Consider the following 24,355-nt stretch of genomic DNA (forward strand, 5'->3'; position numbering starts at 1 on the left):
CGCTCAGAAAAGAACATCAGTCAGATGCCCGGCGGAAATGCCTGTCAATCAGCTAGATCTCCTGACTAACGCCTGTCAATCAGCAGGACCCCCTGGTCAATCCTGGAGTTCAGCCAACTCCCCTGACCAACTTCAAGGGGGCAAGGGACCCTAGAAACACCTTTTCCTGTCCCAAGCCCTTCCCTTCCTGCTGTAAGCCCCATAAAAGTCCAGTCCGGTCGAGCTTCCACGAGGTTTCTCCTCAGACCCTTCCCCTGTCCCCTCTGTGGGTCTGATCGAGTTCCGCCCGGGAGTGATATCTCAATAAAGCCTCCCCCGCCTGATCTGACATTAGAGACTCAGAAATTTGGGTACTTTAAACAAAGAAGAAAGACTGTGTTGGAGCCAAGCTGGTAGTGGCAGCTGTGGTAGCAGTACTGGTTCAGAACACAACAGACAGATTTTGTATGGAAAAACCTGAGATCAGAAAAGTGGGCTGCCCTTAGCCATCCAGAGGCTGCACTGGTGCTTGAAAAGTGCCTTGGGTTTCCCAACTGGAAACTGTGGAGAGTTGAGGTGGGAGTGGCCACACTGCAGCTACTGCTGTGGGAGCCAGAAGATCTGAGCAAACACAGCTACACTGTCCTGGAAAGCTCCTTCCATGTAGCCTAGGACATACTTAGAAGAACTGGAGTGAAACAGGCACAGAGTATTTTACCCAGGGGGATTCAAGTTGGGGAAAACCAAAGGAGAGCCTAACTCCTTCCTACTTTGAGTCTGGCAGCTCACCTGACCAGCTGAAGTGGGTTGTGAATCTGAACAGTGTGAACACACTAAGAACTAAGCTGGGGAGCCTGGAAAAAGTGTGTTTATGGGCAGCAGAGGGTTGAAGGATTGGCTTCCCTGCTCCCCAAGTGGAATCCTTGGGAGGCTTCTAGATCTAGATTCTCAGCAGAGATCAGCAACTGCCAGACCCTAGGGGTGTATTGATCTAATCTTTCCAGAGCAGAAGCCACTCAGTAAAGGCCTAATTAGACCTAAGCCTCACCTGCTGGAACTCGACTCATAAAAGTCCGCAGCAGCCCAAACCTGGGAGTGCATCCATCTGAGTCTGTATAGACAAAACTCCAACTGACAGTACTTCCCATTCCATTCCTTCTCAGAGAAGCTGAGAATAATTTGAACCAGCTTCAGTTTTAGGCATTCCAACTGTCATCTTGGTGAGCAACACTAAAAAAGGGAAGGGTTAACAACCCTCAGCCTTTGATCTTGCTATCAGTACACAGCCCAAGAAGAAATGGAAAGATAGTCACAAGATCCTGGGTTTGGTCCCTAGCACCGCATGAAAGAAAGAAATATGGGTGATGACATCCTTTGGGCCTTGGCTGGGCTAAGAGTGCACAGCACATGAAGAACCCTGGATAAATAAAATTAAAAAAAAAGGAAAGAAAATCTAAACAGACCAATGGCTTGTAATAATATACAAGCAGTAGTAAAAAGCCTTTCAACAAAGAAAAGCCCAGGACCAGATGGATTTTCAGCTAAATTCTACCAAACCTTTAAAAAAGAACAAATGCCAATTCTCCTCAAATTATTGCATGAACTAGAAAGGAATAGAACACTTCCATTCACTCTATGAAGCCAGTATCACACTCATATCAAAACCAGGACACATCAAGGAAAGAAAACTACAAACCAATATCCCTGATGAACGTATGAGAAAGAATACAGTATTAGTAAATTATATTCAAAAACATATGTAAAAGATTATATACCAGGATCAAGTTGGTTTTAGCCCAGAGATGCAAGGATGATTTAATATATAACGATCAATAAATAAAATTTATCACATTAACAGAATTAAGGACAAAAATCACTCAGTAATCTCAACAGATGTACAGAAGGCCTTTGACAAAATTTAGCACCCATTCATGATAAAAACACTGAAGAAACTAGGGATAGAAGGAACCTCCCTCAACAACATAAAGGCTACATATGAAAAACCCAAAGCCAACCTCATAGCAAATGGGGAAAATCTGAAAGCATTTCCTTTAAAATCTGGCACAAGTCAAGGATGTCCATTCTTATCATTCCTATTTAATTCAGTGCTAGAAAGTCTAGCCAGGGCTATTAGGCAAGAAGGAAATAAAAGAGGTAAAAAAGGAAAGGAAGACAAATTATCACTGTTTGCAGATGATATAATTCTATATCTAGAAGATCCAAGAAAAAAAAAAAACCTCTACCAAAAGACTGTTAGAGCTAATAAGAAACACATTTGGAAAAGTAGAAGGTTACAAAATCAACATATAAAAATCAATAGTTTTCCTATATAATAATAATTAATTTGCTGAAAAAGAAATCAGGAAAAATAATTCCATACACAATAGCCTCAAACAACAACAAAATACAACCTAGGAATAAATTTAACCAAGGAGGTGAAAGAGCTCTAAAATAAAAATGATTTGATCATTAAGGAAAGAATTTTGAAAGACCCCAGAAGATGGAAAGACCTCCCATGTTCCTGGAAAGGCAGAACTAATACTGTTAAAATGGCCATACTACCAAAAGGAATATATAGATGTGTTGTAATCCCCATCAAAATACAAATGACATTCTTCACAGAACTAGAAAAAAACATCTAGAATACATAAAGACTTCAAAAACTTTTCAACAAACAAATAAAATTAATAAATGGGCAAATGAATTAAACAGACACTTCTCAAAAGAAGAAATACAAATGGCCAACAAATACAAGAAAAAATGTTCAACATCATTAGCAATTAGGGAAGTGCAAATAAAAACTACATTGAGATTTTATCTCATACCAGTCAGAATGGCAGTCATCAAGAATACAAATAATTATAAATGCTGGAAAGGATTATAATGTGGGGAAACAGGAAGCTTTTCCACTGTTGATGAGACTGTTAATTAGTACAACCACCCTAGAAATCAACATGGAGGCTCTTCAAAAGATAAGGCATGGAACCACCATATGACCCAACTATACCACTTCTCAGTATTTACCCCGAAGAATTAAAGTAATCTTACTGCAGTGATATATGCATATCCATCTTTATAGCAGCACAATTCATAATAATCAAACTATGGAACCAGCCTAGGTGTCTATCAATGGATGAATGGATAAAGAAAATGTGATATATGTACACATATATCAGCCATAAAGAAAAATGAAATTACGTCATTTGGAGGAATATGGATGGAACTAGAGACCATCATGTTTAGAAAAATAAGTCAAACTCAGAAGATTAAGGGTCATATGTTTTCTCTCATATGTAGAAGCTATAGAAGAAAAATGAAAACAAAAGTTGGGGGTGGGTCTCCTAAAAATCAAAGGGAAATCAATAGAGGGACTGGATCAAGGAAGATAGAGAGGAAGAGAGGAAGTGCTAGAGAATTATATTGTTATATTGTTATATTGTGTGCATCATGAGTGTGTAACAATAAATCTCATGAGTATGTATAAGTATAATGCAACAATAAAAATGTGAAAAAATAAATTTACCTTTGGTTATAAAAAAATCAAAAAAGGAAAAATATTTCACATTTATGACAAAATATGTATAATAGCTAATAGTTTGATATTATATCTTTGGAATATAAATAACAACTGAATATCAGTGTAAAGGTTAACAAAGAATAGATCTTCAAAAGGAGGAAATAAAATGTAAACAGATTATTAATTTATCATTAATTAAATAAATGCAGAAGAATGCACTAATGAAATACTATTTACCTATTAACTGGCAAAGTTAATATTCAACAGCTGTTTACTGTCCAGTACTTCACACATGGCTGGTAAGGGAATGGTAAAGGGTACTGACTTTGTTGTGAGTTATTTAGAAAGCAGAAGGTAAAATATATTCTGTAGGACATATTTTAGGGAAATTATTGTTGGGAGACCAAAAGTAATAATTCCTATGAAGTACAATTTAGAAATATTCTTCAAAATTTTAGACTGAGTCAGTCTTTAGCCCATCATTCCAACTTTTATGATTTATTCTGTAAGCAGGTGAAGCAGCAGATGCAGATTATTCATTGCAGTGGTACTGTTAATATTTGCACTGAACTAGGCATTAGCCAGTGCCCGCGAGTAGGAGACTGTTGAAATATACTGTGGTATGTCCACATAATGGAACTCTTCTAAGAATAATAAACAAACTTTCTTTGCACAAATATGAAAGAACTCCAGGATTATTATTCAGTGTAAATAGTATGAACACCTTGGTACAGGGGGAAAAGAGGATAATTATATGCATTTATTACATTCCTTAAAATTCCAGAGTGAGATTAGGTTTAAATTCTTTCCACACAATATCCACAAATATGCTCTCCACATCATTTAGATTAACAACACACTGGAAACAATCTAGAAGTCCTATAATAGGAAATGTTAAAGCAAATTATAATAATCTATACAATAAAATATTAAGCTACTGATTTGTCATTTATAGTTAATTTGCAATAACACATTTTGCTCAAGCAAAAATATGATGTAAGAAACTCATACAATATAAATTGGATATATAATAGGATACTACAGAGAAATCATAAGGCTATACTTAGTATATCTCCCAATATTAGTGATATTCTTAGTGATAATGTAGTATATTGTTTAGCCAAATGTCTATCACTGAGCAAAATAACACCACAAAAAAAAGAGAGCGGAAATAGATGTGGGGAGACATTCTTCAGGGGCAAGGCAGGAGATCATTTTTATATTTCATTCATAGAAAATTGGAATCATGCAAGAGTTAACAACTAGAATCAACAAATGGGACTTACTCAAACTAAAAAGTTTTTTCTCAGCAAAAGAAACAATAAGAGAGGTAAATAGGGAGCCTACATCATGGGAACAAATCTTTACTCCTCACACTTCAGATAGAGCCCTAATATCCAGAGTATATAAAGAACTCAAAAAATTAGACAATAAGATAACAAATAACCCAATCAACAAATGGGCCAAGGACCTAAACAGACACTTCTCAGAGGAGGACATACAATCAATCAACAAGTACATGAAAAAATGCTCATCTCTAGCAGTCAGAGAAATGCAAATCAAAACCACCCTAAGATATCATCTCACTCCAGTAAGATTGGCAGCCATTATGAAGTCAAACAACAACAAGTGCTGGCGAGGATGTGGGGAAAAGGGTACACTTGTACATTGTTTGTGGGACTGCAAATTGGTGCAGCCAATTTGGAAAGCAGTATGGAGATTTCTTGGAAAGCTGGGAATGGAACCACCATTTGACCCAGCTATTCCCCTTCTGGGTCTATTCCCTAAAGACCTAAAAACAGCATGCTACAGGGACACTGCTACATCGATGTTCATAGCAGCACAATTCACAATAGCTAGACTGTGGAAGCAACCTAGATGCCCTTCAATAGACGGATGGATAAAAAAATGTGGCATTTATACACAATGGAGTATTACTCTGCATTAAAAAATGACAAAATTATAGAATTTGGAGGGAAATGGATGGCATTAGAGCAGATTATGCTAAGTGAAGCTAGCCAATCCCTAAAAAACAAATGCCAAATGTCTTCTTTGATATAAGGAGAGCAACTAAGATCAGAGTAGGGAGGAAGAGCATGAGAAGAAGATTAACATTAAACAGGGACGAGAGGTGGGAGGGAAAGGGAGAGAGAAGGGAAATTGCATGGAAATGGAAGGAGACCCTCATGGTTATACAAAATTCATACAAGAGGAAGTGAGGGGAAAGGGAAAAAAAACAAGGGGGAGAAATGAATTACAGTAGAGGGGGTAGAGAGAGAAGAGGGGAGGGGAGGGGAGGGAAGGGGGGATAGTAGAGGATAGGAAAGGCAGCAGAATACAACAGACATGAGTGTGTCAATATGTAAATCAGTGGAAGTGCAACTGATGTGATTCTGCAATCTGTATACGGGGTAAAAATGGGAGTTCATAACCCACTTGAATCAAAGTGTGAAATATGATATATCAAGAACTATGTAATGTTTTGAACAACCAATAAAAAAAAGTAAAAAAAAAATCAAAAAAAAGAAAGTTATAGGAAAAAATAACAATTAAGAAACATTAAGTAAGTTCTTTGAAAACCTATCTAAGGTGAATGATGCCTTTCCTTATCTTCTAAGCTACATGATTACCTTTTACATTCTGTCAAATCTCTCTTCTTCCCACCAACTCTCCTAGTTCTCTCCAAAGAATAGGAAAATACAGGAAAAAGCCAGTGGGTTGGTTTTACTACAATCCACACGACTCACTATATGATACCAGAGTTGCAGCTCAATCCTGACATCCTTTATGCCCCTAGGATTGTGTTTGAGTTCACAAAAATGATGTGCAAATTCAAAAGATGTAAAGATTAATAACATTATAATTAATTCACAAGATGGGAATGCAATTTACAAGAAAATGTGGTTGTTTTGGGTGGGGAAAACAAGGGAAAGGAAGAGATACTTTCAAATATGTATAAAATAGTATCAAGAGTTTCTAATAGCATAATGGAATATTAAAAAAATTTTTTTTGTAGTTGTAGATGGACAGAATGCCTTTGTTTGTTTATTTTTATGTGATGCTAAAGATCAAACCCAGTGCCTCACACATGCTAGGCAAGTGCTCTGTCACTGAGCTACAGCCTCAGCCCAGCATAATGGAATATTAAAAATGTGTTCAGATAGCATGGTAAGTGGATAAAACTGAAGACGTGAAATCAAAATTTCAGCTCAAGTGTTAAACTTATACATTTGTGGAGGATACTATTTAAACATTGGTTAATTGATGTATGTATTTATTATTTGGTCAGTGCGTACCATAAGTAAGATACCAAGATAAATGTTGAGAATGCAGCAGGGCACAGAACACCTATAAAAGACATGAAATTTTAATAAGTACTAACAACAGAGTAAGATGGTACTACAGGCATAAGAGCAGCTATATCTGACCTAATCTGGAAGAGTCATGGAAGGCTTCTTGGATTATTTAATGTTATGGTCAGACTGGAATCTGAATTCTAAATAGAAATTTGAGATCTAAAATGGAGCAGGAGGGAGCTCCTCTAGGCAGGAGCAACAGAATATGCAAAGGTCCACAATTCCTGATTTCAAAATCTATAGCTGGGTTGAAGAGACTATATAATTGATATCCAAGGAGACTGCGGTATTGATCAGTCATTATAGAAGTATAACATCAAGGACAAGTAAAATGGGATAATAATCAAAAGGAACAGTAGGACTGCTATTAACCCAAAATATTTATTGAACACCTATTATGTGTCTAGAATATCTCGGTGAATAAAGCAAATAAGAGTTTCTGTTCTGATGAAGCTTATATTCTAACACAGGGTGTGGGATGGTAGGAAGCAAACAATATGAATGATATGGTTCACTAGAACATGATAAATGATGTAGGAAGTAGACTGGGAGAAGGGGAAGGGTGTTTTGAGTAGAGTAGTCAGGGACTGCCTCAGTGAGCAGGTGGTGAGTGGACAAAGACTTGCAGGGGACGAGGAAGTGAGCATTGTAAATATTAAGATAAAGCACATTCCAAACTGACAGCAGAGCCAGCACAAAAGCCATGATGAGGACTTACCTGGTATGTTCTAATCAGCAGGAATACTGATGTGGCAGGCAAAGCGGTGAGTGGTATGAAATGAGGTCAAAGAGGCAACGAGGGGTGGGAAAGGCAGACTTTTGGGATCTTGTAGGTCGCTGTAAGAATTTAGTGGAGGGTTGTTTATTCATTTCCTCCAGCCAGGGTAAAAGAAGGGAAAAACCAGATAGTCTAGCCAAGGCAGAGATAACATTAAGAGCAGTGTCCTTTAGAAGGCAGCAAGAGATTAGAAAATGACCAGTCACAGGAAGAAATGATGCTGCTCTTGGAAAAACTGCTAGAGCCCGCTCAGTGTGCCAATTATGCCCATCTCTTTAGAGACTTTGGTAGTTCGAAATTGACCAAGGTGGGATATTAACACCATGGAAAGTAGAAAATGCCACAAATCTAGGTAGTGAGCCAGTTTAGCTGCATGCAGATATTTCTTCAGGGTGATGCAAAAATAAGAGAAGTTGGCTAATCCCCTGTGATGTATATTAAGGGAAGGTGAAGGAAAATGAAGGCAGGCCCCAATGAGCTGGTTTTGTGTGACTCAACAAGCAGGCTAGACTAAAGGCTTGAAGAAAAAAATGACTGGGGTCTAAAATAACTTCTGCAGGTGGGGACTGAGGCTGGCCTTGCATGAGAAAATAAATAAGGCAGCTGCCATGCAAATGTGAGAAGAGTTGAGTTGAAATAGACCAGAAAGGGCCACATCTGCATATACTTTTCTTCTTTCTTTAATTTTCATTTGTTTGAAAGTATGGAAAAATAAGCAGCCTCCTAAGACAGAAGGATTTTGAAGTTTTTTAGTCTTTGAAGGAAAATGTTACAAGCAGGCAGGACAGTTTAAAGTCTGGGGAAAGATGCACTTTGGGGCATGGAGAAAGAAAGAGTAAGGGGAAGCCAGGACTCTTATAGATTAAATAAAATGCTCAATGATGTGGCATAAAAGTATTAAATTCTACTGTAAGTGTATAATGATTACTCATTATTTAGTCTTCGATAATTTAGTCTTCAAAAAGATAATTTTTCTGGGTCAAAATCATTTTTGTTTTCTTTCTTAAACAAAATAACTTCAGAGAGTATTTCTCCAGATGCGTCCAAAAGGAGAAGATTGCTGCTTCTGGTGAATCTCCTGCTTTAGCATTCAGTTGCTAAGCTGCAGGCATTTTCTTGTTCTCTTCAGCGAAGTGGAAACTTGAAGAGTCTGTAGTTTTGGAAACAAGATGGAATTCTTCCAAATTTGTATTCTGGGACATTTAAGAACTTGGATTTGACTTTACAGAATGGTTTTACATAAAAGACAAGACCAAGTCCTCATGAGTTTAAAATTTCAGGAAACTTTCGTAGATCCAAGATAAAGGCGGGGTGTAAAAACGAAAACAAAAGTAGCCAGAGTTAGAGAAACCCTGTGATTTTTATCCTCTGCACTCAAGACTGCTCCTCTTTGCTGGCTGAAACAGGTTGGTTCATTCTTTCTTTTCTCATTCTAACTCGGATATAATTTTTTTTAAGTCCAAGGATTCTGTATTTTTACCTATGTAGAGGAAGGTTAGATAGATGCATAGCAGTTTAATATTTAAATGAACAAAAAGAACTACTTAAAACTGTATACTTTAACCTTAAAATGAGAATATGAATATAGCAAAAATATTTTCAGTACCAGTAGTTCTATGTAAAACATTGATGATAAAATAGGTTTTGCTGTGCTATTTTCTTTTGCTTTCTTTTACAAGCACTGTTTTTTTTGTTCTTATAATAGTTACAAAAACATTTAAAGACTTTCTATATGTCTGCCATAAGGATAATTTCTACAAATAACTTCCATTCCTATTGCTCACCTTTTTAATAAGATTAATCATTACTTTAAAATGCCCTGCCTTAATATCTTATATTATTTGGACATATTATTCTTTATCATCAGGCTTAAGAACTCTGTGATAAAAGAGAAGAACGAAGTTCATGTTATGTTAATAATTAATTCATTAAAAAAAGACCACAGTGGTCTTCCAGACTGGAACTTTTCAAATAATCTTAGTGATAAAAATAGTAGTTTTAAATTTTGGTACGTGGTTTTTGCATAATGAAAACAATTCTTCCATGTGGTATCTTTCCCCAGGGGCCAGCTTCACTTTGCTCTACTCATTCAAAAAGGGTTAGCTAGTTTCAGATTGTTCTTTTGAAAATGTACCATGGTTGGCAAAATGCTTTGGAAATATGATCTTTATTATTGTTTCTATATAATTACTTGGGATTCTTCAAAGGATAAAAATAACCAAAAGAAGATAGGAAGCCTAAAGAAAAAGCAAAAGAATGCTAAGCACTATAATAAAAACATTGAAAGTCATAAAATGCATTTTTAAAATTTGTGAATACTGTGTGAGCTTATCTTAGTACTATCGAGTATTATTAACCAACATAGTACAACAGCTTCATGTTGAAACAGGAGATTCCTGGCATATCCTCTATCCATTATAGAGTAACAGCTTTATACATGCCGGCAAAGCTTCAGTCTGACAAATACTCACTGAGCAGCTACAGTGTGTGCCAGGCACACTAACAAGGCTTCAATTACAACCACAAATCAAACAGGTCCAACTTTGGGGATCACAGAGCCTAAAGGGATAAGGCAGTCTAGGACATGTTTTCCTTGGGGTGGGATCAGTTCTTTGGGAGGTATGTCTTAGATCAGGAAAGTCTTCTGAGGCGGTAACATCTGATTTGATTGAGTAGGAATTGGCTCTTAAGGGAAGGGCAGGAAATAATGCTGGATAAAGGATTAGAATGAGCAATGATGCAGACATGAGATGCAGCATGTTGCATGTCCACCAAATGCTGGCGAAGCAGCATATTCCTATTGAAGCATGAGGATGGAGCTGGGAGTGGCACCACATTACAGTGAGAGCTTATCACGCTAGGAAGCTTGGATGTGACTTTGAGGGAAAGCAATGTGTCCCTCAGGAAAGAAGATAGCAGGGAAGTGGCAGACTGGCAATTTAGAAATATAGTACTCAAATAACAATCAGAAAAATGTTTTTGACAAGATGATGAGGAGGTATCCAGCAGGATCCCAGCTAGGATGATACTGTAGTAGGCCAGGTGAGAGTCACATTGCTCAGATCATGCAGGTGTGTGGAAAAGCGTGGACTAGATGGAAGAGACAGATTCAAGACAAAATTGGAAGATAAAACCAGAACATGTGGGCTGCTTGGAGATAAGGGATGAAGAGAGAAATCAAGGATTGTTGAGGCTTATAGCCTAAAGGATTAGGGGCTATAGGAGGGATGATAGTGCTAACAAATAATAGTATACCTTAAGCAAGTAGTGACTGGTTTGTGAGGGAAGTTGACTAAAGGAGTCTTGTTTTATAAAAGCCAACTATGAATCTTCAGCACAGATGCTGAGATAATTTATCTAACTTCAATTTATAAATGACATAAAAATGAGAAATGAATTTATTATTTCTTAAAATTTGTCATAGATATACATCACAAGATTGTTATATATGTAAAAATCATAACTTTTTTATTCTCTTATGTTGAAATCTGACTTAAATTTTCATGTTTTAAAAACTGCATTTATATAAAAGTCTTCAATTTTATTTTAAGATTTAACGATTAAGAACATTTCTGAAGGTATTGTTTTTCATCCCAGTGTCAATCCCAGTTCCTGCACACAGACCCATAAATTAAGGATGGCTAACTAATTTGGGGGATATACTCCAATGTGGCTCCCATTAAAGCTTTTTAAAGGGTGGAAGATTCAGGCTCACATGTTATAGCAACAATCTATTCTCCAGGAAAGAATAGAACACATGCTGGTCAAAAGCTGTTTCCTTTTAAGCAATATTAAAATTAGTATCTTGTGTTCTTTTTGCCATCTAGATTGCAGTCATGGCTTTGGAGCAGAACCAGTCAACAGATTACTACTATGAGGAAAATGAGATGAATGGCACTTATGACTACAGCCAGTATGAAATAATCTGTATAAAAGAGGAGGTCAGAAATTTTGCAAAAGTTTTCCTCCCTGCCTTTTTCGCAATAGCTTTCATCCTTGGACTTGCAGGCAATTCCATAGTTGTGGCCATTTATGCCTATTACAAGAAACAGAGAACCAAAACAGATGTATATATCCTGAATTTGGCTGTGGCAGATCTACTCCTCTTATTCACTCTGCCTTTTTGGGCAGTTAATGCAGTTCATGGGTGGATATTAGGGAAAATGATGTGTAAAGCAACATCAGCCTTATACACAGTAAACTTTGTCTCAGGAATGCAATTTCTGGCTTGTATCAGCATAGATAGATATTGGGCAGTAACTAAGGCTCCCAGCCAATCAGGAGTGGGAAAACCTTGCTGGATCATTTGTTTCTGTGTCTGGACAGCTGCCATCTTGCTGAGTATACCCAACCTGGTTTTTTATACAGTAAATGACAACATGAGGTGCATTACCATCTTTCCCCACCACCTAGGAAAATACATGAAAGCATCAATTCAAATACTGGAAATCTGCATTGGATTTGTCATTCCCTTTCTTATTATGGGAGTATGTTACTCTCTAACAGCAAGGACTCTCATCAAGATGCCAAACATTAAAAAAGCCCGACCCCTCAAAGTTCTGCTCACAGTTGTCTTAGTTTTCATTGTAACTCAGCTGCCCTATAACATTGTCAAATTATGCCAAGCCATCGACACCATCTTCTTTCTGATCACTGACTGTGACATGAGCAAACGCATGGATATTGCCATCCAAATCACAGAGAGCATCGCACTCTTTCACAGCTGCCTCAACCCAATCCTGTATGTTTTTATGGGAGCCTCTTTTAAAAATTATATTATGAAAGTTGCCAAGAAATATGGATCCTGGAGAAGACAGAGACAAAATGTAGAGGAGATTCCTTTTGATTCTGAGGGTCCTACAGAGCCAACCAGTTCTTTTACCATTTAAATGTAAAACTGTTCTACCTTTAGCTTGGATACATAAGAATGATGCTTTTCCTTTTGATAAAAAAAATTGCAGGGAATCTGAAATTCATATCTCAAACACTGTTGCTGCAACTTATAACAAAGAAGGAGTTGGGGTCATGGTGGAGGTAGAAGCCAAAAAGGAGACAATAAATACACAAAATATGAAAATTAAAATTGATGATATAGGAAATAGAAGTAATAGGCATAAATCAAAGCACTAACAAGAAGATCCTTGTGTGATGGAATGGTTTTTATATCTTGAATATACTATTGGTTACACAAATCTATAATGTTATATATTGAAAAAGATTTCTATATGCATTGTAACAATTTCAACTTCCTGATTTTGATTTTCTATTATAATTATTATTATTGGGTTCATCTATGGGTGAAGGCTACCCAAGATCACTCTGTACTATCTTTGTAACTTCTTGTGGATTTCTAATAATTTCAAAATACAAAAGGTTTAAAAAGAAAAACACACTATACTAGAAGTTTAGAAATCTAAAACTGATTAATAAAAAGGCTTATGTTTAAAAGGCACTTGTAATTATTTTTATTTATCTAAATTTTAACACAAGAACAATTTCCTCACATAACTTTAGTACCTAAATAATTGTGTAGCAAAACAATCTTTTTTGTCATTGTTGTTTCTTAACTTATAAGTAATTTTATAAAATTCCAGAAAGAATAACAATTAATAACTGAAACAAACAAAAACAACCAAAAAAAACCTCATAATATTGTCTAGCCCTTTCATATACTCCTGGTAAATTCTTAAAAACACATGTTTTGCTTCCATAATGTCAACTTTCTTTAGTAATACCTGGTTATCCTAATAAATGTTGGTTTATTGTGTAGGTTTAGAAGAATCCTCAAATTATAGTCATCTATCTTCCAATTTTTATAACTTCCTAAAGAATTCATTTGTTTATGTGAGTCTGAGAGTTGAGTAACTATATGCATAAAGTTTCTTTATAATGTATAGTTTCTCATTTTTCATTTAAACACTTGTATTTTTAAGCAATAAAAATATGTACCATAATAAATTTTTATTAGTATTATTGGTTTTTGTGCTAGGGATTGAGCCCAGGGCTTTGTGCATACTACACATGAGTTCTACCACCGAGCTATACTCCCATAATAAATTTTTTTAATAACATGCACAGATTATCTTTTATAAATTACTTTTTCTCTATCTACTATTTCTAAATTTGAAAATGCTTTCAAAGGCAGAATTTAAAGAATTTTGATCATGAAATTAGTATCTGTGAGTCATAGCATTATTATAACACAAAGGACCAATCTTTTGAGTGAAAAAATTATGCGGAACACTCACCACTGCTCCACCATTTCTTGCCATTAATTATATAGCTATCTCCATCTCGCTCGATGCTACAATCAATATTTGTGGCATCACTTGAAGCTACATCAGGCTCTGTAAACAAACAAAGATTGGATTTACAGGCAGGCAGATATCATTAGTTTGCAAAAGAGGCTTAGATAAGGGAATGCAAACTCTGAAAGAACAGAAGCATCCTTGTGTCTTTCATTTTCCATTCTTCCCCAATTCCACCCCGGTCCTCCCCTCTCCTATACATTGTAGGTACTTAATAAATATGCATTGGAAACCCTGAATGAATGAAGTATTCTATTTCTAAAGCTTGAGACTCAGATTTTTGAGAGAGGGACTGTACATATTCTGTAACCCCCTGTTAGTGCATTGTAAACACTATATCATTCTGTGGGTGTGAAATAAATGCCTCTTACTCATTTAGGTGAAAATCAGTTTTGTTATTACAAATAGTTATAGAAAACAATAAAATCTGGCCTTTATTGAAAGTACTTAATTATAGACAACTGAAATTCAGTTTAACTCAATCATGAATCAATGTTTTGTCTTTTAAAGTGTTCTTAATTATTGTTTCCTATGTATAAACAGTATAAAAAGTATTTTTATTAACATTTTCCTAGTTTTAGTTTCTTGTATGATTATAATTTGAGTCATATGTCCATTTTTCTAGGTTTACAGGAGAATTGAGTACTTTGTATCAATATAAAATTATCACAAAGACAAATATTTCACACATAAGGACAAAAAAAATCTTAAATTAGAGAGCAATTTTAGAAATGAAAGTTAAAAGTGTGGGGAGCCATTCTGACACGTGATTGGGTGACTCCCGTTAAGGGCCTGAGGCACTCTGGCTGTGTCGGAGTTATCCCGACCCTTTCCTGATGAGAGAGCCCATCCGTGTGGGGGTGTGCGTAACCACTGACCCTGGAGACCCAATCACTGACCCTGACCTTGGAGTACAGCCCCCCCTCAACCTTCATTGGATGGAATTCTCCCCTGAATCTCTTGTCCCCGGCGTGTTCGCTCTCTCTCTCTCCTGCTAGCCCAGAGTAATCCTCGCTGCCCTGCTGGGCGGCTGGAGGCAGGGAAAAGAGGAAAAGAGGCGAGCCGTCTTGGACCTAGCATTAAAATAAGGTACTGTCTGTGTGTTTTATTTTGATCTCTTCTAACTAACTGAATGCCAGAACCTCATTAATGAAACCACTGCGCAGGCCGCGTGGTAGAATTGGCGCCCAAGAGGGGGGCATTCTGAATTAGTTAGATTGAGTGGGAGCGCGCGCTAAAAAGATTAAGGGAAAAAATAAAAAGGAAGATAAGGAAAAGAAATAAAGAGAAAATAAAGGAAAGTAAGGAATAAAGAATAAAGAAAAGAAAGAGGTGACATTTGGGTCACAAAAGTAATAAAGAGGATAAGGAAAATAAGAAATAAGATAAGAGAAAGGAAAAAGTGACATTTGAGTCACAAAAGTACCGGGAGATATTGAAGGAAAGAGACGTTAATTTACTTAAAATGGGAAATTCTACTTCTTCGGATAAGGAAATGTATCTAACTATTTTAGACAGTATAATTAATCAGAAAGGAAAACAGATAAAGAAAACTCAGTTATTGCAATTCTTAAAGATTGTAGGTGAATATTGTCCTTGGTTTTGTGACCAAGAGTCTCCAAATTTACTTACTTGGGAGAAATTAGGAAGAAAGTTACAGAGAGTTTGTCTTTCTACTGAAATACCTGGAGGCATAAAGAATATACAAAAAACTTGGACGGCCCTAGACCAGAGTCCGTGGCCGCCAGAAGAGCTTCTGAGAGGTATTCAAAGAGCCATTAAGTCTATTCAAATGGAAAATCAGCCTGAGGCTAAGTTAATTACCTTTCCCTTGAGAACAAAAGCACTAGGGACCAAGGTTAGAAATGTGAACTTAGACTCGCAGCCCCATGCGGAGGATTCAAACGGCTCGGATCAGCCCGCTTTCCCGCCGCCGCCGGCATTTCCTCCTGGCGGGAGCCCGGGAATTCCAGGGACGGTCGCACAGTGTGACGTCACTAGCGGCGCCGACCAGGACAGTCCGCGATTTTTACCGGAACAGAGACATGGATCACAGACAGTTTTCTTAGGACCTTCAGAGACAGTTGAATTAGATCCTGAAACGGGACCAACACAAATCCCTACTGGGATTTCCGGGCCGCTTCCTGAGAATACTGTAGGTTTAATTTTGGGGCGTAATAATTTAAAGGGAGCTATTGAAGTAATACCTGGCGTGATAGATTCAGAATTTAAAGGGCAATTATATGTTACTGTAAGATCCAATTATGCCCTAAGACTCACCCCAAAGGATATTTTTGCTCAATTAATATTATTGCCTTGTGTCTCAGAAAGGCACCTGCCGGCAGATTCAGTTTCTAAACCGCCGGACAGAGTATATTGGTCCCAGTTAGTGCGACAAGAACGCCCTTTATTAAAACTTAGAATTAATAATAAAAATTTCCTAGGAATAATTGACACAGGGGCTGATAGCTCAATATTGTCCAGCCGGTTTTGGCCCAGGACATGGCCTCTGCATACAGCCTTAGCTAACCTAGAAGGAATAGGAAAAATTTCACAGCCTGCTCAAAGTGCCAACTATCTCCGTTGGGAAGATTCTGATGGAAACAGTGGAATATTTAAGCCTTATGTGTTAGAGTCTTTACCAGCTAATCTATGGGGAAGAGATATTCTAGCCAAAATGGGACTGCTACTAGTTACCCCAAATTCTATAAGGTCAGTTGAAGAAATTAATCAGAGGTATTTTCCTGGAGATGATAGGGAAACCTTTCAGGAAAAATATCTGTTTACAAGCCAGTCTCCACGGCAAGGATTAGTAAATACTTCAGGACAAAATTTTTATTAGGGGCACTGAGTACTTCCCCGATCCTTAAGACAGCTGAAAAAATTACGTGGCTCACAGAAGAGCCTATTTGGATTTCTCAGTGGCCCATCTCAGGGGAAAAACTTAAAATAATTCATAGATTAGTTGAGGAACAACTTCAAGCTGGTCATATTGAACCAACACTTAGCCCTTGGAATACACCTATTTTTGTTATTAAGAAAAAGTCAGGAAATTGGAGATTACTACAGGATTTAAGAGCAATAAACCAGATAATTCAGCCTATGGGATCATTACAGCCAGGACTTCCCTCCCCCACAGCCATTCCTTTAGATTATAGCTTGATGGTAATAGATTTAAAAGACTGTTTTTTCTCTATAAGGTTACATCCTGAAGATTGTGAAAAATTTGCTTTCACTGTCCCAGCAGTTAATTTTAAGGAACCTGTTAAAAGATACTGCTGGAAAGTCCTTCCTCAGGGAATGCGTAATAGCCCTACACTGTGTCAAAAATATGTTGATCAGGCAATAGATCCCATTAGAAATAGCTTCCCTGATGCATACATTATTCATTTTATGGATGATATATTATTGGCCCATGCTAATTCAGAAGTACTTTCAGAAATTTTTACTCAGTTAGAGACCTCACTTACAGCAATGGGTTTATGTCTAGCTCCTCAAAAAATTCAAAAGGTATCTCCTTTTCAATATCTAGGTCAGATAATTCAAGGGAGTACAATCCGTCCTCAAAATCTTCAGATAAGAGTCAAGGAGTTACGTACCCTTAATGATTTTCAAAAACTATTAGGAGATATTAACTGGCTAAGACCATCCTTAAAGTTAATTACTTCTGAGTTAAGTCCTTTATTTCAGATATTACAAGGAAATCCTTCTCCAACCTCTCCACGTCAACTAACTCTGGAGGCCAAAGCAGCCTTAAGGAAAGTGGAAATTGCAATTAAAAATGCACAGCTTACTAGAATAGATCCTAAAGAAATACTATATTTATTAATATTTCCAACTGAGCATACCCCAACAGGAGCCATATGACAAAGATTAGGAGTTATTGAATGGATCTACTTATCTCATTCCCCTCAAAAAACATTACTTCCTTTTCATGATTCTATAGTTCAATTAGTAATTAAGGGTAGAACTAGGATTTTACAATTAATTGGATCTGAGCCTGATATCATAATTATTCCATTTTCTGTTCAACAGACTAATTGGCTTTTTCAAACTTCTACTTCATGGCAGATAGCTTTTGCAGATTTCCCTGGGCAGATAGATAGCCATTATCCTCGTGATAAGATTGTACAATTTGCATCATTAACATCACTTATTTTTCCAAAGATTGTACTTTCCCATCCAATAGAGGGAGCCTTATCGGTGTTCACAGATGGTTCCAGCTCTGGTAAGGCAGGTTTCTTCAGCCGTGTTCACACAGAGGTAATACAAACTTCTTATACTTCAGCTCAAAGGGCAGAACTTCAAGCCCTGATTTTGGCCTTAGATTATTTTTCAAATGAGCCTATTAATATCTATTCTGACAGCTTATATGCAGTCAGAGTTACCAAAAATATTGAAACCTCAATTATTGGGTTTACTTCATCACAGGAGTTATTTGAATTATTTCATAATTTACAAAAGACAGTGCTAATGAGGAAGTACCCATGTTTTATTACACACATCCGTGCACATGCTAACCTCCCTGGACCTTTGGTTGCAGGTAATGATAATATTGATAAATTAGTAGCTTTTTGTCAACAGATGTCTTCATATGACTGTGCCCTAGCTTCCCATTCCTTGCATCATCAAAATGCTTCTAGCTTACGTAAAAAATTCAGTATTACCAGAGAACAGGCTCGTCAGATTGTAAGCCAATGCCCTAAGTGTGTTATTTACACTCCATCTCTGCCATCAGGGGTAAATCCCCGTGGTTTAAAACCAAATCAAATATGGCAAATGGATGTAACTCATATTCCTCAATTTGGTAAGCAATGTTATGTGCATGTCATAGTGGACACTTATTCTAGATTTATTTTTGCCACAGCACGTACTAAGGAAAATACTCAACATGTAATTTCTCATTGCTTAGCAGCTTTTTCTGTTTTAGGGTGTCCTATGCAGATTAAAACAGATAATGCTCCAGCTTATGTAAGCTCTGCTTTTCAACAATTTTGCCAAGAGTTTCAAATTAATCATAAAACAGGAATTCCTTATAACCCCCAAGGTCAAGCCATTGTAGAACGAGCTCATTTATCTATTAAACTTCAATTACAAAAATTAAAAAGGGGGAATAAGATAATGACTCCCCAAAATAGCCTTAATCATGCCTTGTTTTAAATTTTTTAAACTGTGACACAGAAGGTCACACTGCTGCTGAGAGGCAAATGTCTCCCTCGGTGACAGGCCCATTAGGCAGAGTTCTGTGGAAAGATTTACAGACTGGTCAGTGGAAGGGCCCAGATCCGGTAATATCATGGGGCCGAGGGCATGCTTGTATTTTTCCAGAAGGTGCTTTTCGTCCTATCTGGGTGCCTGAACGTGCTATCAGACATGGAGGAGATAGAACCCAGACTCAAGCGACTGAGGATAGACCCGAAAGAGCCACAACCCAGAAGGAGGAGATATCGGAAAAAGATGAAGAAAGACCAGATTGAACCAGCCGAGAAGCTAATTTCGTGGAAAGATGTGAAGAAATTGACAACCCAGGCTTCCCAAATACTTCGACGCCTAGGAAAGAACAGGACACCAGTCTTGATGGTAGTGACAGTAATTGCCCTACTGGGCTGTCAGGTAAAAGGGAATCAAGTAGACACTTATTGGACATATTTCCCAGATCCACCCCTGGTACACCCAGCTGTGTGGACTGGAGAATCTATTCCAGTATTTACTAATGACTCATTCATGATGGGAGGATTTACAGATACTCATATTACTCCCAATCATGTGACTAGATTTAATTATTCTGGCTACAGTGCCCAATTACCTTTATGTTGGTCACATGATAAACATGCTGGCTGTCTAAAAGTATCATTTGAAGAAAAGACAGCGATTGGTAAACCTAGACTGACAAATAATTCTATTTATGGAGACTTAAAACCTAATACTAGATCAGTAATTAAGATGGAACTTTCCCATAACAAGCCAGTCATTTCTGCAAAACCTCCACCGGTACCCCACTTCCAAATAGTTCTATAATTGAAATTGGCACCTTTCCTAAATGGATGGATTGTGTAAATACCTTTCCTGTACAACATAAGGTGTCTAAAGCTAGTGGGTATATTTTAGACTGGTCTCCAAAAATTGATAAGAGACAATTACGAAGAAATTCTGCTATGACACCTGCAGGATTTGTTAGTAATATTTTGACTTATAGTGAAGGAGGCATTCAAAGAGATATTTGGCATTTAATTACTGCCTCAAAATATTTACATTTTACAGACAAACCTTTACCAAAATTTGTCGGCAAGAACTGTAAGGAGGGATCTTGCTATGGCCTAAGAGCCTGTGTCCAATCTCCTTATGTTTTAATTATTGGAAATGTAAAAGTTAGATGGATAGATGATAGATATTTTGTTACTTGTAATAAGTGCAACCTAACCAATTGTATTTCTAGGTATAATGGAGGAAAAGGAGTGCTGATACTTCATCAGCCCTCTTTTGTTTTATTACCTGCTAATATTTCAGAGCCATAATATGCTGATGCTGGTTTACAAGTTTTGCAACAAATTCATGCCCAGCTAACAAGACCTAAACGTGCTATTGGAGTCATAATTGTTGGTGTCTTAGCACTGGTCTCATTTATTGCCTCAACCGTCTCTGCATCTCTGACATTGTCTCAGAATATTCAGCATGCAAAATTTCTTAATAATTTAGCTCAAAATACTTCCAAGGCTCTGCGTAATCAAGTAGATATTGATGAAAGGATTGAGACTAAGTTAAACGCCTTAGAGGCGACTGTTATTAACATTGGTAATGAACTTTCAGCCTTAAAATTTAAGGAAAGGCTTAAATGCCATGCTAATTATAAGTATGTATGTGTTACAGCTGCCAAGTACAATGCTTCTCTCTGGGATTGGGAGAAGGTTAAAACCCATTTATTAGGTATTTGGCAAAATAGTAATAATAGCTTGGATATTCTGGAACTTCATCACCATATCCAAGACATTCAAAATAATAGAGCTGATTTTTCAGATCCTTCTTCTTTGGCTAACCAAATATTGAAGGAATTAAATGGATTCAACCCTAGAAATATTCTTAAACACTCCGCTTGGTACCTTATTGGATTATTCTCTTTGCTGTTAATTCTCTTTTGTATTGTAACTATAGGATGGCAAGTCTTCCAATCAAGAATCCGGGGACTCCAAAGAGTGAACCGCCGCCTCATTGTTAAGAATAGAAAGGGGGAATATGTGGGGAGCCATTCTGACACGTGATTGGGTGACTCCCGTTAAGGGCCTGAGGCACTCTGGCTGTGTCGGAGTTATCCCGACCCTTTCCTGATGAGAGAGCCCATCCGTGTGGGGGTGTGCGTAACCACTGACCCTGGAGACCCAATCACTGACCCTGACCTTGGAGTACAGCCCCCCCTCAACCTTCATTGGATAGAATTCTCCCCTGAATCTCTTGTCCCCCCAAATAAAAGGCTACTCCCCGGCGTGTTCGCTCTCTCTCTCTCCTGCTAGCCCAGAGTAATCCTCGCTGCCCTGCTGGGCGGCTGGAGGCAGGGAAAAGAGGCGAGCCGTCTTGGACCTAGCATTAAAATAAGGTACTGTCTGTGTGTTTTATTTTGATCTCTTCTAACTAACTGAATGCCAGAACCTCATTAATGAAACCACTGCGCAGGCCGCGTGGTAGATAAAAGGTTATGAGACTAGATTTACTCTGCTACTAATGCTAAAGCAGGATGCCAAAAAATATCATCCAGTGTTCTCCCAAAGGTGAGGATGATTTTATTCTGCATATTAAAAACTGCAAAATTTAAAAGCAAGCTCAAAACAAACATATTCACATTTCTGGCCACTGGTAAATTTGACTGAAACACACAGCCATATTCCATGCTTCTTCAACTCACCCATAACAACTCCAGGATGACTGAGGACACAGGGGAGAGTGGAGATTTGCCTTTACCTGTCATACAGAAGGCAGAGGTAATGTCCCCTCGAAGAAGAGGCTCCAGCCACTGCTGCTTCTGTTCCTCACTTCCATAAAGGTGCAGTACCTCCATGTTCCCTGTGTCTACAAATAGGAATAAAAAGCATTTGTTTTACGTTTAAAATTTTACTAGTATGAAATTCACAACTTTATGTAGAAAATATAGGCATGCATCTTTTAAAAGCTAATATTTTCTAACAAAAACATTTGGAAACACACAATAAGTACAATTTGCAATGATGGCATGCCACTGTTGTAAGTATGTGGCATTCAGTGCATATTTATTTAATTTATTCTGAATCAGACTCTTGCCCATTTCATCCCAGCAACGCTCCAATAAAGTCTAAATCAAGTAAGACTGAAGAAAACAATTCACTGGAATAGATCGGTGCCTGCTACAATTGCAAATCATGTATGCCCTGCAGGGAGTGAATGCAATGTTTCAAGAGAACAATTAACATTACATGTCTGACTGAGGTCCCATTTCTTAAGTTTTCAAACATGCCCTGGGCTTTCTATCTTCCACATGTTTGCTTGGACAAGCTCTTTTCTCTGAAAGTCTATCAGTCATCCGTAAATAAATTTCTGCTTATGATCTCTTTTCTCTTCGAGAACCTCCAATTACCCATTCGAAACATCTCTTTCCTCTGAACTCATAGAAATTATTTTTATCTCTAACATCGCTCTACAGAAAAGTACTAAGTCTTCTCTCAAGCATGTGAAAGACAGAATCCCTGCCCTGGTTAAAAAGCAGCAGCAGATAACTTTCCCAACTCTTGGATGATAGTATTTGGTACACGATACACTGTGGTATCTCCCTCAGGCAAAAAAGCAATGCTTCATGTTTTCCATGAATAGAATGCTTTAAGACACTTTTGTGGATTTTCACTCCGATCAGATTTCTAAACATACTATGTAAAACATCTCCCTTTTGTGCAAATTACTCAAGATTTTGAAGAACAATTTTTCAGTATCAAGTCTTAGAACAACTTTAAGGATAATTACTTCATTGCCTATGAAAACTAAGTTAAATCTAAGTTAAGTCCTTCTAGATATGTTTGTATTCTGTTCAGATATTCCTCATGTAACCAAGACGCACAAAATTCCTAGTAGATTAATTGAAGCTTCACATTAAATGAGAGAGAAAATTAGTCTTGAGTTACATTAGATGAAACTCATTGTTTGCATTCTTTGCTTGCTTTAAATTCAGTGTTACTTATTATAATTTAACTAAGATAAATATTGAATAAATATTCCAAAATTATCAGTTATTCTGAGAAGCTGGCAAAATTATCATTTATAAATTGGGAAAGTAAGCTCCATTATTTCTACAAAAAAATGTTTTCCCATTAAAAAATCATCCCAACAGCCCCCAAATCCAGCAGTAGATTTGGGATTAAAACTATTTCCAACATTCCAATATACAATATTGTATGATTTATTTAAGGGTAAATATACAAATTGGAAAAACACATGTTATAATCATGGTATCTGGGAAATGATTTAGGTAACTTGGATAGAAACTGATCTTTTGTAGTTAAGAAAGTTCATAACGTATTTAACAGTATCACTTACATTCCCTTCTTCATCTGCTTTGGAAATGCTCTAAAACACAATGTTCAAGGCTTTCATGAAGATATCTCTACCACAAAAGAAAACACTTAGTTTTCTACTTCCAGTTTTATATATCTTACTTGCTGAGTAGAGTTGCTAACCATTCCTTGATCAAATAACATATATTTTCCTGCCCAATTTGAAAATTTCAACAGTTTTCTGATATCATTTAAATAATACAAGTGATAGACTTATGAAATTTTAATATGAGGAAAAATCCATGACCATCTAGTAACAAGTGAGTTTGCAGGTCAAATGGAAAATAATGGGAGAGCTGCATCTGCAAGAATGTCTCCTAGAGACTTATTTGTCATATTATGGCCATTTGTGTATCATGGAATCAGTCTGATGAAATATGGCTAGCATGCCTTAAAAAATAAAACAGAATACATTAGATTAGATTTAGTGGGAAATATCTGAATGCACTACATTTAGTAATCGAAAGTACTGTTTTATGAAACTTTTGTTTCTTGTAACATGTAGGAATATTTATCCATCCATCCATCCATCTGCCCATGCAAATGCTACATATTGGGTCACAATATAATGTATATTTCTTACCATGAATAGCAATAAAAACGTTTCAAGTTAGAAGATCACTAATTAATTTCCCTTTCTACAAACTCATGCTACCCATTGTAGTATATTGTAATAGCTTTATTCAACTGGTATAACTCTTCAGAAACTTTGCAAAAAGATTCCTTTTCATTTACAATGTATCATTATTAGATTGCAATGCAGTAGAGTGATTTTTGGATCAGTATTTTGAAAAGGGAAATCATCTCAGGGCCAAGCTCTGTCATCATCAGACGTCTATGAACTGTCTTAG

The 24,355-nt window shown here is 37.0% G+C and overlaps 2 protein-coding genes across 5 annotated transcripts in view; one reads left to right on the top strand and one right to left on the bottom strand.

Annotated features, from left to right (window-relative positions):
- ACAD11 (acyl-CoA dehydrogenase family member 11) overlaps positions 1-24,355 on the bottom strand; it is a 90,854-nt gene that overhangs the window by 28,010 nt on the left and 38,489 nt on the right. For all 4 annotated transcript variants that reach the window (XM_081301195.1, XM_081301193.1, XM_081301192.1 and 1 more), the window contains 2 exons: positions 21,889-21,996; positions 13,879-13,977 (listed from right to left, as the gene is read on the bottom strand). In XM_081301195.1, coding sequence (XP_081157321.1) covers positions 13,879-13,977; positions 21,889-21,996 — 207 coding nt within the window. The remainder of the gene's footprint in view (positions 1-13,878; positions 13,978-21,888; positions 21,997-24,355) is intronic.
- Positions 8,585-13,605, top strand: ACKR4 (atypical chemokine receptor 4). Its single transcript, XM_081301198.1, has 2 exons — positions 8,585-9,036; positions 11,458-13,605. Exon 2 carries the CDS (start codon positions 11,467-11,469, stop codon positions 12,517-12,519), a length of 1,053 nt encoding a protein of 350 aa, XP_081157324.1. The 5' UTR covers positions 8,585-9,036; positions 11,458-11,466; the 3' UTR covers positions 12,520-13,605.

Source organism: Spermophilus citellus, assembly GCF_964194105.1.
Source record: "Spermophilus citellus genome assembly, chromosome: 7".
Lineage (NCBI taxonomy): Eukaryota > Metazoa > Chordata > Mammalia > Rodentia > Sciuridae > Spermophilus > Spermophilus citellus.

Bases quoted from the DNA above. Each gene is read 5' to 3' on its own strand.
- ACKR4 (XM_081301198.1), top strand. From the start codon at position 11,467: ATGGCTTTGGAGCAGAACCAGTCAACAGATTACTACTATGAGGAAAAT.